This window comes from Mizuhopecten yessoensis, unplaced genomic scaffold, assembly GCF_002113885.1.
Source record: "Mizuhopecten yessoensis strain PY_sf001 unplaced genomic scaffold, ASM211388v2 scaffold8931, whole genome shotgun sequence".
Taxonomy (NCBI): Eukaryota; Metazoa; Mollusca; class Bivalvia; order Pectinida; family Pectinidae; genus Mizuhopecten; species Mizuhopecten yessoensis.
This window is the reverse complement of record NW_018407794.1, coordinates 137,931-153,183: the sequence shown is the minus strand read 5'-3', so window position 1 is coordinate 153,183 and position 15,253 is coordinate 137,931. Positions and strand designations below refer to the sequence as shown.

At 34.5% G+C, this 15,253-nt stretch overlaps 1 protein-coding gene and 1 non-coding gene across 2 annotated transcripts in view; one reads left to right on the top strand and one right to left on the bottom strand.

Moving 5' to 3' along the window:
• Positions 1-1,929: 1,929 nt before the first annotated feature.
• Trnar-ccu lies at positions 1,930-2,002 on the bottom strand. Its single transcript has one exon. It is a non-coding gene; the product is annotated as a tRNA-Arg (tRNA).
• A 564-nt stretch (positions 2,003-2,566) lies between these two features.
• LOC110456856 (cilia- and flagella-associated protein 65-like) overlaps positions 2,567-15,253 on the top strand; it is a 37,345-nt gene continuing 24,658 nt past the window's right edge. The window contains exons 1-13 of the mRNA XM_021507875.1: positions 2,567-2,643; positions 3,705-3,947; positions 4,209-4,347; positions 4,922-5,052; positions 5,416-5,530; positions 6,457-6,541; positions 6,825-6,970; positions 7,525-7,635; positions 8,205-8,313; positions 8,852-8,967; positions 9,485-9,634; positions 10,416-10,544; positions 11,593-11,661. Coding sequence (XP_021363550.1) covers positions 3,721-3,947; positions 4,209-4,347; positions 4,922-5,052; positions 5,416-5,530; positions 6,457-6,541; positions 6,825-6,970; positions 7,525-7,635; positions 8,205-8,313; positions 8,852-8,967; positions 9,485-9,634; positions 10,416-10,544; positions 11,593-11,661 — 1,527 coding nt within the window. The 5' untranslated portion in view covers positions 2,567-2,643; positions 3,705-3,720. The remainder of the gene's footprint in view (positions 2,644-3,704; positions 3,948-4,208; positions 4,348-4,921; positions 5,053-5,415; positions 5,531-6,456; positions 6,542-6,824; positions 6,971-7,524; positions 7,636-8,204; positions 8,314-8,851; positions 8,968-9,484; positions 9,635-10,415; positions 10,545-11,592; positions 11,662-15,253) is intronic.

The window sequence follows — 15,253 nt, the reverse complement described above, 5'->3', positions numbered from 1 at the left end:
AGTTAGTGTTATTAGAAAATCCTTACTTCATTAGAACAATCAGGAAAGAAACAACTCGTAAAAAATACAACTGCAAATAAATGCAAGCCTCAAAAGTCAGCCCAATTTACGAAAGGAGTAAATCACAATCTTTTAAACCACTTTTCATTATCGGTCAACTGAGACTCATACACGCTTATTGAACATGTCATCACAAGCGCCACGATGAAAAATCGAAGATAACAATAACCTAGTTAGCATAGAACCCTTAACACTGAGTTTGCTTCTCAAGATTTAATAAAACACAACACACCACATTCATCCACGACCTCGCATAAAATACTAGAGGCAACACAAACACGCAGACAGTCATACATTTACTTAGACAACGTCCCAATCAGACGACTACAGTTCCCCAGGGACAACTTGCAACACACCCAAATCGATTTCTTATCTCACCGTACTCCAAAAACAACCTGACAACCTCTTCGTTACCCGTGTTTCACAAACAAACTAGGTTGACCCTCACCATAAACACAAACTTCAAAATAAGATTAAAAAAACCCTAAATCGTACATCAGCACACAGCATGTCGCAATAGACAATAGGGGGTGTAGATGCTGGCATCAACCCCCCCCCCCCCCCCCCCCCCCCCCCCAACACCAACCGATAACCCGACAAGTATATATCGATTTATATCTGCCACTATGCATGAAAAATTGTTAATTTAGTTCCCCATGAGTTCTGCAGAATATTGACAACAGAAAATAAACAATATATATATATATATATATAGAGTGTTAAAAATATTAACTCCAGAATTCTTATAATTTCCCAGTGGCATCATAATTGTAGCCAATGTATATAGGCCGTCTACCGGATGGATGAAATGCGTAAACCAGCCTCAGTTCAGCTCGGACCATTTGCAGTAAAACACTTGCAAATTACTTCTTTCAGTCAAATGCCAGATGCCAGAAAACTGGGACTTTGTTCCAATTCTATAAAACAAAACATAGCCTTTTAATTATTTTGTTTGGCATATAAATTTTAGAGAGTTTTAACGTTTGTCTTCTCCATGTTCGTTTGTTTTACATTATTTCATTTAAGAACCTTTCTTGTTGAGTTTTTCTTTGCTTGTTTTAAAACGGCATTTCTCAAGAGCATACGAGTTATGCAGTCGTTTTCCCGCATAATAATGTATATAATGAATGTTTCAATATCCATTTTTTATTTGAACTAGGAAACTATTTCTGATGCATAATAATGTTATTTTTTTCAACAATTCAATTAAGGAATGATTTTTATTTTTTCAACATTTATGAGGTCATAACAACAATGGGTTTTTGGACATATTTTACATGAATCGCTAACGCGATTCATTCATTATGTCCATAAACCCATTGTTGTTATGTCCTCATAAATGTTGAAAAAATAAATATCATTCCTTATATTTACATTGACGAAGCCTTTCAGTGGATCGATATAACAACGAATAAAACAAATAAACAGGAGTTGTTCCTGCTTATACACAGGTGCAACGCAGTGGCGAGAACAGTGTTTTTTCGCGGGGAAATGGGACACTATCGTGAGAGATCTTAGCAACCGTCAACAACAACACAACAAAATGTAGTTCCATATTCAATGTTTATTTGTAGCACAGGACACGTGAATACGTGGATATTTCACAAAGCACAGTTCAATAGTAGTTTAAGATGTAAGAATTAAGCATCTAGGTCGGTCGTTCCGAGTAAGTAGTTTTTGTAGTGTATTAATACGCACTGTGATCAGGTTACTATCAGTTCCCACGTGCTGAGATTCTATGAACACCTGTGTTATGCACTTATGAATGTAATTTTTGTCAATGGGTCTAAGCATAGAGAATGTAAATATTTGAATTTTATACATCAAGTTTTGTTTCAGACAAAACATAATTGGTTTAAAAATATAAACAACCTCCGGCGGGACTCGAACCCGCAATCCCCGGCTTAGGAGGCCGGTGCCTTATCCATTGGGCCACGGAGGCGCTTGAAGAAACGTGATTATTACAAATAAATAATAATAAGATAGCCTATTGCAACATGTTTTTTAAAGAAATATTGTCAAATGAATATTAAATGAAAAATTTAGTTGTGATATATAGGGCCTAACGTTACATGTAGATATTCATTTACTTAGTAAACTGAACACTTATTTAAATTTGTTTTGAAAGGAGAACATTTTGCTCACCATTTTCATAAATAAATCTTTGTAATAGGCACATGATGTATGCATGACGGTTGGTTCTTGTTTAAATTGCATTTCGATCAAAAATGAAATCGGGAATAAAAATTAAGGAAAATATTTTCCCGCCAAAACATTACCTTTGTTGCTAAGATAGTTGTCTCCCTTGTCAGTACTCTTTTTATGTCGCTATATAGGAATTTTCCTCAAAACAAGTGTCACATAACCACTCTTACTATATCAGTAGTGTAGATAATGCCTAATATTCTAATAAATAATATTCTTTCACAAATGTGAAGACAATTCAATCCCTCAATTGATGCAAACACAAGTTATATATGTTAGGAGGTCTCGTAGCAACCGACGCCATATTTGATTACAATAGTTGACAAGATGGCGGCTGCACGTTCAAAATAAGGTGTTGAGTGAGGGATATTCTGTCTCGTGAGTGATAGCTTTCTGTGACATTAACCTTTTTTGATATTTTGCTTAATGGGGATGTTTAGTAAGATGTTAAAACGTTCGTTTTAGCATACAAAGCTATTCAGTATAACAAAATACTTCCGTTAAGAGAAGGGCACTGTTTTGGATGCACAACAGTCTCTTGTCAAACATTTGATAAACTGGCGACCAGTCTATGGTGTTTTATATGTTCCATGGTGGTGTAAGGTATGCTCTCCATGCATCGATTTCTCGAGGACATGCTTCTCGTTTGTATTGGACCATGGTTAATGTTTTGCTATCGGTATCATGTTATCAGAACCAGAATGTTATTACAATCATAAACTTGACAATATTTAACTTAATTACTATCGGAACGTCAGCTTAGAGGCTGTAAATACATCTGATTTGATTATATAGGCATTTGGCTGCGTCTGGTCCTGTTATGATACTGATATTATTGTTATTGTCTATCAACAAATGTTTCCTAAAGTTTATGAAGTTAGGGTTTTTCATGACTGATTGCAATGTTGACAAACAGTTAACTTGACAGGGTTCATCATATGTATCATCAAAACTCAGTTCTTTTAGAAATATTTAATATTTTATTGTGTTTTTGTTGCACTGAACCTAAATGTACATAGCATATCGGTCAATATTAACTAGTAGCTACATTTTGTAGGATTATTTATGCTCCAACAATGTTATAAGTTTAACACTGCGATACTTATGATTGACACTTTACAGCATAACTTTTCATATATGTTATAAAAAATAGACCAACCAGCAGCCTCTAATGTTGAATGAGTGGATTAAAAATAGCCTGTATAGTAGAAATATCTAAGGTATTATCTTTCGACTTTCGAACAATATCAATGGTGATAGCAAAAATACTCCCAAACTAAGAAATAAAGTTAAGGCTAAGGACTGAAGAGGGATAGGTTTGATGATACCCTTATCCTTCCAATGGTGTGTTTGTAAGAAAATCACTCTGCCAATTTATGCATGAAGTTGAACACTGATACCTGTAGATGTACATATGATTTCTTGATTTTTCACTGCAGACATTTTAACAACACAATGCCGTCCATGCTAGAGGTGGGAATGCCAGTAGCCCAGCATATGGGTGATCCCACCAAGCTTGTGCCCGCACAAAGCCCCCGTCAAATGAGCTTGTCAAAAATGAATTATTATGGCATTGAAGTTATAGACAGTATTGTGTGGCAGGGCTGGGAGATAGGAAGGGAGTACACCAAGAACATTATTCTCAAAAATGTTCACATCAAAACACAGAAAGTCAAATACAAGTGAGTATATACATTTGCATGAATATGAACATGAATTAAACTTCTATTGAATCTTTTTCTTTAAGATAAATGTATGTTAATAATGATACAAGATTAGACAGAATGCTTGGATTATAAATTTGTAGTATCATACTATGATGATTATTTTTGTTTTGTTTTGATAGAAATCTCAACAGTTTTTTTTTATGTTCACATAAAAACAAATGATATGCACAAATTGAATTGATATTTTATTTAGATTGTGTTCTGCTTGTACTACAGAAACCCCAGCAGCCGTTTTTTTACCACCCTGTACCCAAAACCTGTGGTGTTGAGTGCAGGAACCAGCTTTTCTCTGCCTGTCACCTTCAGACCATTGGAGAAGGTCTTATATGAAGATAAAATTGAATTCCAAACAAAGGTGTGTGGCTGTAAATTTGCATGCTTAGCAAATGAGCAACGATTCAGAGTTTAAACAAAAGAAGGCATTGGTAGTTATTTATGAGTTTCTGAAGATTATGCAGCAAGAATAAATGAGTATCTTGTGACTGTTTCTATTAAAATCTTCATCATTTTACTAATAAAATGACTCCTTGATAATGAGCAAAATTGGAAACCTGCCACAAAGACTGCTCTAAGCAACCTGTCCAAATCTTTTTGACAGACACCAACCACACTTAATTATTACAAAACTAGGAAATTTAATCATACGGCTGTACAAATGAAGTTGATGCAACCCCTGTAGGAAGATGGGCAGAGAATTAAAAGAGCATAAAACAGGGTAAAATAAGCAATTTAATCTTCAAAAGTCTACTCGTCCTGAGCAAAGGCACAGATTATCACCATATTTAGTCAGAACCATCAGCAACCTGTTGGTGATTTACAGGAACTTAAATGTATTAAATAAATCATGTCTGTTTTCTTCTTACCCCAGTAGTTCCCAGAAATTGATTAAATTCAGCAGAATAAAAATAGATCTGGTATTTTCTTTGTAGGATGGATCATTTGAGGTTCCAATCCGGGCCGTTCTGCCAGAAGTGGATATTGTTGTGCCTGCTTCCCTGGATTTCAGCATGTGTGCCGCTAAGGATATTGTAGAGAGCAACTTTCAAGTTTCCAACACTGGGTAAGATCCAGCTTCTTATTTTTATATTCTCATTCAGTTCAAAAACCTGCTTAACTGTTTCTGAATTATCATGGCGTGAAATTAGTTAACAAATGTACTTTTTATAGCTTCTCTCCATTTTTAACAAGTTTGAATCTTTTAATGAGGCTCAACACTGAAGTACCAGAACAATTCACATACAGCTTAAATCTCATTGATATTCACTGGTATTTCTGAAATGCTTTTACTTAAAGTAACAAACTTGTTGCAATTACCTTAAAAAAATATAGTTAGAAAAAAATGTAATTATAATTATGTAATCACTGTTTTTGATATATGTTAAATGGATTTTGATTACATTGATTTTTCACTGTTGTTTTATAGAGATCTGGAAACACATGTTCAGTGGAAATGTGGCGACCCATTCACTATCGAACCTGTCAGTGCTATCCTTAAGTCCAACACCTCCAAGTCTTTCAAGGCCACATTTAAACCATCAGTAAGTTAACAGAAAGGACATAATTTATATCATTGGAATTGATTCTCAACATTAAATGCTTAGAAAATCCTACCTGCTTTTCACTACAGGTTTAATCCATTCTCAAAAAAATAAGAACAAACAGTGTTGACCCTTCTGTCAGTATTTTGCATATATATACATAACACTAGTTTTTGTACTTTTTTAGGTTGTTCTGATGACAGTTGGCTTAGCCATCTGAAACATGTTAACAAATACAACTTACATTTAGGAAAACCTTGGTGTTGACACTTACGACAACCTTGGTGTTGACGTTTACGAAAACCTTGGTGTTGACGCTTACGAAAACCTTGGTGTTGACGCTTACGAAAACCTTGGTGTTGACGTTTACGAAAAACTTGGTGTTGACGCTTACGAAAACCTTGGTGTTGATGCTTACGAAAACCTTTGTGTTGACGCTTACGAAAACCTTGGTGTTGACGTTTACGAAAACATTGGTGTTGACGCTTACGAAAACTTTGGTGTTGACGCTTACGAAACATTGGTGTTGACACTTACGAAAACATTGGTGTTGACGCTTACGAAAATCTTGGTGTTGACGCTTACGAAAACATTGGTGTTGACGCTTACGAAAATCTTGGTGTTGACGCTCAATCACTTGCCTACTTATCCTTTATGGATCGTAAACATGTCGTTTATTCTATAATTATTCTAATTATTTAGAGCTTTCTGTTTATTCTATAATTATTTATTTCTGTTTATTATGGTAATTGCCATTATAATGCCTTATCTATGATCAATCTGAAAGGACTAAACACACTGCTGACCAGGGTGTCTCTTAATTAAGGCCTGATGATGAAAGCAGATCAATTGTTATGAGTGAGAAATGATGGTTTAGAATCTTGTTAAGTAATGATTTACTACAAAGATGGTCTGTTACTTTGTAGAATGCCTGTGTGTACCAGGGCGAGGCTGTCTGTTTGTATGGGCCTGACCTCAGTTTGGGAAAGGTCACAAAGTTAGAAGGAATCGGTAAGTTATTCAAATCTTAACCCATTCACCCCTAAATAGAATGGATGACTAGTTTTGAATTTCCACCAATCACTGACCAGAACACGGGTAAAAAAACACCTAATTTAATTACTTAAGTTTATAAAGCCGACGTTTATATCTTTATGATTTGTAATTTAGAAACATTTTTGAGTTTATTAATTTTATTTTTAAATTATTAACTCGTTATAAATAAGTCTGTGAACAACAGAACTCTGATTTTCAGAAATTGTATATCTTGCTAAATAATGTTGAATTCTTTCAGGTAAATATCCTCATATTCTGGTATCAAGTCCAGGTAAACCTGCCACAACACTAAATAAGGAAAACTTGGAGGCAGCCGTCCAGTTTGGTCCCACCCCTGTAGGCTCGACCACACAGAAGTGGGTGGAGCTTCACAATCTGGCTCCGGTAAGAGACCAATTGAGATATGATACTATGTGATAAATTTGGTTAAGATCATATTGTTATAGGATATGGGGTTCTTCCCATAAAAGGATTGAGTTTTGTAAACCCAGAATAACGTTGTATCAACCTGGGACCAGTGATATACAGAATGTAGTAATGACAACTGTTCATTTTTTAGATAAGGAAATTGTACCCATTTCCAGCTTCAATCTATATTACATGTATTGTAATTTCCTTAATCTGATGTAAAACCACAGAAAAATATATTCTAGTAAAAATAATAAAAACTTCTAAAGTAAGTCCATTTTTTTTAGATTTATGAAAACAACAGTGGCGTTTTGCAAATCATGTTTTTGGATTTAAACGTACATGCTCATATAAGTTCGCCTTGTTATAAAATTTGAGCAGGTGAAAACTTTTACAAGGGAGAAAATTCCTGACATATCTGATGGATCCATCATTCACTGTTATCTGGTATCCTTTCTGATATGATAGATTGACTCAACAGCTATTATATTACATTTTTTTATTTATTGATTTGTTTTCTCACACTGAAGGTAAGAGCGCCTTACAAGGTGGAACATCCGTCGAACACCAGGATAGATACAGTATATGACTGTTCCCAGAAAACTGGGATAGTCCCACCCATGGGATCTGTCAAGATTCCAGTAAGTTGCTTGGTTGTGTTAAGTCAAACTCTGATAATGTAGCTCATTCTGAATAATAAGAATTATAAGAATTACCTTATGAATGATTCATAATCTGAATCTGAATCTGAATCTCAATCTGAATCTTAATGAAACAGAGACATACTGAGGCAATACCTCTGAATATTTGTTTATGCCTGTTGATTCTCGATTTAGTGAAGTAGAAACGTTTTGATGTCTTTTTGTAATTTGTTGACAGCTGTGACATCAAAGTTTTAACTCTCCGTGGGATCATGAATGGACATGTTTCTAATATTTGTTAATAATTGAAAACAACTCTTACTGTGTTCTAAAATAAAAACCAGATTTTTTTTTTGAGTGATTGGGTCACAAAATAGAATCTCCCTGCCCTTCCATGTATCAATTTCCCTCATGAATAAAATAGTACAAATAAGGTATTTCAATAGTTATTCAAAAGATGAGGAGTGAGAAAAGATTTGTTTTTTCAAATGTATACAGAAGTCATGTTTTAATTATTCTAACTTTGACTATTCTTTGTTTGGTATCAACATGAGTGATTGTTTTTACAGTTCACATACAGTCCTAACACTGTCGATACGACCAGTACGGACTATTTCAACGTCGTCGCTATCGGCAACGTCAGCAAGAGTGTCATCAAGTGTAGTGGATCCTCTAAAGGTTTGTGTGACAGTTTTATGTTTGGGAAAATTTCCCGCAGTATGTTAAATCAATTTTCTGGATTAGTTTTGTCAAACGAGTATTGTCTTGATATTATGGCCCCTTTCCGCCAGCCCAGTCGAAAGAAAACAACAGGCGCAGTAAGATACCTTTTTAATGTAGTGGACGCGTGAAAGAAGGATGTGTTTAGTTTTGATATTTATTCTCTGAAACTGCATTTTTTAGCTCTGCCTATAGTTCAGTCTAAGTGTGTTCCTGTAAAATGTATTTAGTAATACTAGACTCTAATAAGTGATGACATATTTGAAAGGTACCCAGGTGTTGATGTATTGCAGTCATATATTTTAAGGCCATTTGAAATGCTAAGTAAGGATATATTCAAGAGTTACAACTATGACACAAATCAGGGGTAAAAGGTGGCATTCAAAAAACAGTTCTGCTACAGAATTTAATTACGAAGATAATCCGGATGATCAAGGTCTGGGTAACTTATATTTATCCTGTGTATACGTTCTTATGTTGTTCATTGTTATTGAAGGTCCTACGGTACAGCTGAGCTCTAAGGTGGTGAACTTCATGCAGATTGATATCAATGATGTGGGCACAAGGACAGTGGACCTCGTCAACACTTCTGATGTGGAGGCTGTTTACCAGGTGATTTACATATCCTGTAGTGAAACCTCAATATACTGTCACATGACTTGAATGACAACCTGTAATATCCGACATGATCCAAACTAGGTTTCTTTTCTTCTACTCTGTCTTTTCTGAGTTACCATCATATTTTAGCTACATTAGACCCTGATGTCTGTGTAGTCCTGTTTCACTCTACAGCTGTTTAAATTACAAAAGTTGACTTAAACCTCCGATAGTTTACAGATTACTGAGACGGATAGGGATGGGTTACAGTGAGGACACTCATTTAAATAAAATTGCAGGAGCAGAAATAACGTTTCATCCTGAGCCCAAGCCAGCTATGTTTTTAAAATATTGTTCGGACATACACAAAGAATACTGTACTTTAGAATTCTTGATGAAAAATGACATTAACATATATATATTGGTATTTAAATGTTGAATATTATCAAATTTTCTTGAGCTTAAAAGGTCTTAATACTTATTTTGATATGGGGAAGATTAAAAATAAGTTTCTTTGTTATCTTTTTTACAGTTCATGATCGACTGCAATGAAAGTGTTTTCAAGTTTGAGAAGATATCTGGTGTGTTACGTCCAAACACGAAATCAACGATCATCCTCAAGTTCCACCCCCAACATCCAATCAACTATCACCGACAAGTCACCTGTATGATCCATAACCAGGTAGGTGGTGTTATCACCGACAAGTCACCTGTATGATCCATAACCAGGTAGGTGATGTTTTGATCGGTTCATTTGTACAGTAAAACACTGACAATGTTACTTGTGATTTGGTCTAGATCTGAAGTGTAGGTTTATATACCTCCCAACTTTCAAATTTCCATGAGGTAGATTCTGCATGCTCAAAATGAAAACATAAATAAAATGTGTATATATACCCCTAGAAACAAGATGACCCTTTAAAATGAAATATTTCGAGTTGTTATCTCCGAGGTGCAATTATTTGATCTGAGAATATAGGAATAGTTTAGCAAATTTACTGGTTTAAAATACTAAATTTAAGGGTCCAGAATCAAGAGTCTCCCTCCTAAATAGGGAGAGTTGGCGAGTATGGGTTTATGAATTCAGTGAATTATGACTAGGCCAGTATAAAATCCTGCTTTTACAACATTTTACAGTGTTCTAAATCCTGTACTGATAGATGCCAGTTTTATTCCTGCCATTTTGGGCTACTTTTTTCAGATATATGAATATGATCTTTAAGTATGTATATCAACAGTCATTTTTATCGGCCTTGTGAATGGTTGTCTGCGTCTAATGCAACTGCATGTGTCCTTTTGTATAATAATAAGAATATATTGAAGACTGTTTCAGTCTGTTGGAAGGAAGTCCCCAACCAATTGGTAAAAAAAAGTTTGTATATTCCAAGAGTTATTTCAGGGATTTTACATATGTGTTTCTTCATGATTTTGATCAATCACAGATTTAAAATGTATTTGTTTAGGGACCGCTATTCCTGGAACTTCTGGGTACCTGTCACGCTGAAATGGTTAAACCAGCCGTTCTTCTGGGCAAGCATCTGAATCGTTACAAAGCCCACGTACACCGAGGATTGAGTCTTTATCCTCCAGAGGTACTGTATCATAGGGCTGTGAACTGCCACTCAAAACAAGTGTTGCAGTAAATTATAATACCTAATAAAGTAACGCAATATATTTTTGACAAATTGATATATTCCTTCGCACCCATGAATTAATTTTTTACTATATATTCCTACTAGAGATAATTAATGATATTCTTCTTGAAATTTTTCCTGTATTCAGATATTAAATATTGGTTGATTTTTTAGGTCACCTGAGCTTTAGGTATCCGTCTTTGTCTGTCTTCTTGTGTCATGCTTCATCCGTTAACATTTTACATGGGAATGTTACTGACAACTCCCTGACCAAGTGTTGTTATTTTTCGGCTCAATTAGAAATCCAATATGGCCACCACGGCTGCCATTTTGAAAAAACTATTTCAATCATAAAGTCAAGTTCAACTGGGCCTATTTAATTGAAACTTGGTATGAGTGATCAACTTTTGGTCCTGACAAAGTATAGTTATTTTTCGGGTCGATCCGAAATCCAATATGGTAAATAACTATTTCAAACTTAAAGTCAAGTTCTACTGGGCCAATTTAACTGAAACTTGGTAGAAATGATCGACTCATGGTCCTGGCAAAGTGTGCCACGGCTGCCATTTTGGAATAAAACTAAAACTTAAAATCAAGTTCTAATAGGCCGATTTAACAGAAACTCTGTCTAGGAATGATCAATTCATGGTCCTGACAAACTTAACTGAACATTATACTTAACTTTTTTTACTCAAATTTTGGTAGGGGTGATTGAAATCACTATCAACACTTCATATTTCAATAACAAAAATTAATACTGTAGGACTCAGGTGACCGTTAAGGCCCATGGGCCTCTTGTAAATATTAGAATAAGCAATACAAAAATTATATAGACAACAAGCTTGACAAGCTTTAAGTGATGCAATAGATCAATAAAAACATAATGTATTCTCAATATTTTATTTCATGAAAAATTAATTATATATTCGTTTTTGAAATTATAACATAAATACAGTGTGTTCTGTTTTCATGTTAACAAATGTACTTTTTAATAACAATTTTCTAGCAATTGAATGAGCTGACACATACAGGAAAGTTGGACATCGATGAAAATGGGGCTCTGACATTGCGGGAGGTAAAACTGATTTATCTGTAGAATTGACATTCTTATATGTTTGTGTGTTCCACACCTAACGTTTTTTTGATGAAGTGGTTTTCACGGTGGCGCACAGTGATTTTACACTTATTGATATAGATTGTGTGAGCATAGCGTTATGGTGAATAACACTAATTGTGAGATAATTCTAGAGTAAATTTAACCTATCTAGAAATAAAACATAATTGTTTATATTTCTAGAACAGTAGACTTTTCTATATAGAATTGTATCTCTGAGAATTTTGGCTTTACTTGAACAAGATAAGTCACAGACGTTTGGGATTTTGATGTCAGTAGAGTATGAATTTGAACAAATTTCTTATAGTTTACATCACATTTTAATACATGTGTACATTTTACAATGGGTCAAAAATAACCTGTTTTCAACATTTTTCTGTTTTCAAAGTTGCATGATTGAGGAATGTTGCTTAGCTGTTTCCTGGTGCATGTCTTCATCACATATTATACCAATGGTTAACCTGACTCAACCCAGTCCCATATATAGCTGTTATCTATGTACATATTATACCAATGGTTAACCTAAATCAACCCGGTCCTATATATAGTTGTTCTATATGTACATATAATACCCATGGTTAACCTGACTCAACCCAGCCCCATATATAGCTGTTATATATGTACATATAATACCCATGGTTAACCTGACTCAAACCAGTCCCATATATAGCTGTTATCTATGTACATATTATACCAATGGTTAACCTTACTCAACCCAGTCCCATATATAGCAGTTATATATGTACATATTATACCAATTGTTAACCTGACTCAACCCAGTCCCATATATAGCAGTTATATATGTACATATTATACCAACGGTTGACCTGACTCAACACAGACCCATATAGAGCTGTTATATACTATATATAGCTGTTATATATGTACATCTTATACCAATGGTTAACCTGACTAAACCCAGTCCCATATATAGCTGTTATATATGTACATATTATACCAACGGTTGACCTGACTCAACCCAGACCCATATAGAGCTGTTATATATGTACATATTATACCGATGGTTGACCTAAATCAACCCAGTCCCATATATAGATGTTATATATGTAAATATTATACCAATGGTTAACCTTAATCAACCCAGTCCCATATATAGCTGTTATATATATGTACATATTATACCAATGGTTAACCTGAATCAACCCAGTCCCATATATAGCTGTTATATATGAACATATTATACCAATGGTTGACCTAAATCAACCCCGTCCCATATATAGATGTTATATATGTACATATTATACCAATGGTTGACCTGACTCAACCCAGTCCCATATATAGCTGTTATATATATGTACATATTATACCAATGGTTAACCTCAATCAACCCAGTCCCATATATAGCTGTTATATGTGTACATATTATACCAATGGTTGACCTAAATCAACCCAGTCCCATATATAGCTTTTATGTATTGACATATTATACCAATGGTTGACCTAAATCAACCCCGTCCCATATATAGATGTTATATATGTACATATTATAACCAATGGTTAACCTGACTCAACCCAGTCCCAGATATAGCTGTGATATATGTACATATTATACCAATGGTTAACCTGAATCAACCCAGTCCCATATATAGCTGTTATATATGTAAATATTATACCAATGGTTAACCTTAATCAACCCAGTCCCATATATAGCTGTTATATATGTAAATATTATACCAATGGTTGACCTAAATCAACCCCGTCCCATATATAGATGTTATATATGTACATATTATAACCAATGGTTAACCTGACTCAACCCAGTCCCAGATATAGCTGTGATATATGTACATATTATACCAAGGGTTAACCTAAATCAACCCAGTCCCATATATGGCTGTTATATATGTACATATTATACCAACGGTTGACCTAAATCAACCCCGTCCCATATATAGATGTTATATATGTACATATTATAACCAATGGTTAACCTGACTCAACCCAGTCCCAGATATAGCTGTGATATATGTACATATTATACCAATGGTTAACCTCAATCAACCCAGTCCCATATATAGCTGTTATATATATGTACATATTATACCAATGGTTAACCTGAATCAACCCAGTCCCATATATAGCTGTGATATATGTACATATTATACCAATGGTTAACCTGACTCAACCCAGTCCCAGATATAGCTGTGATATATGTACATATTATACCAATGGTTAACCTGAATCAACCCAGTCCCATATATAGCTGTGATATATGTACATATTATACCAATGGTTAACCTGAATCAACCCAGTCCCATATATAGCTGTGATATATGTACATATTATACCAATGGTTAACCTGAATCAACCCAGTCCCATATATAGCTGTGATATATGTACATATTATGCCAGTGGTTAACCTGACTCAACCCAGTCCCATATATAGCAGTTATATATGTACATATTATACCAATGGTTAACCTCAATCAACCCAGTCCCATATATAGCTGTTATATATATGTACATATTATACCAATGGTTAACCTAAATCAACCCAGTCCCATATATGGCTGTTATATATGTACATATTATACCAACGGTTGACCTGACTCAACCCAGCCCCATATAGAGCTGTTATATATGTACATATTATACCGATGGTTGACCTAAATCAACCCAGTCCCATATAGAGCTGTTATATATGTACATATTATACCGATGGTTGACCTAAATCAACCCAGTCCCATATATAGATGTTATATATGTAAATATTATACCAATGGTTAACCTTAATCAACCCAGTCCCATATATAGCTGTTATATGTGTACATATTATACCAATGGTTGACCTAAATCAACCCCGTCCCATATATAGATGTTATATATGTACATATTATAACCAATGGTTAACCTGACTCAACCCAGTCCCAGATATAGCTGTGATATATGTACATATTATACCAATGGTTAACCTGAATCAACCCAGTCCCATATATAGCTGTGATATATGTACATATTATACCAATGGTTAACCTGAATCAACCCAGTCCCATATATAGCTGTGATATATGTACATATTATACCAATGGTTAACCTGAATCAACCCAGTCCCATATATAGCTGTGATATATGTACATATTATACCAATGGTTAACCTCAATCAACCCAGTCCCATATATAGCTGTTATATGTGTACATATTATACCAATGGTTGACCTAAATCAACCCAGTCCCATATATAGCTGTTATGTATGGACATATTATACCAATGGTTGACCTAAATCAACCCAGTCCCATATATAGCTGCTATATATGGACATATTATACCAATGGTTGACCTAAATCAACCCAATCCCATATATAGCTGTTATATATGGACATATTATACCAATGGTTAACCTAAATCAACCCAGTCCCATATATAGCTGTTATATATGTACATATTATACCAATGGTTGACCTAAATCAACCCAGTCCCATATATAGCTGTTATATATGTACATATTATACCAATGGTTGACCTAAATCAACCCAGTCCCATATATAGCTGTTATATATGTACATATTATACCAATGGTTGACCTAAATCAAC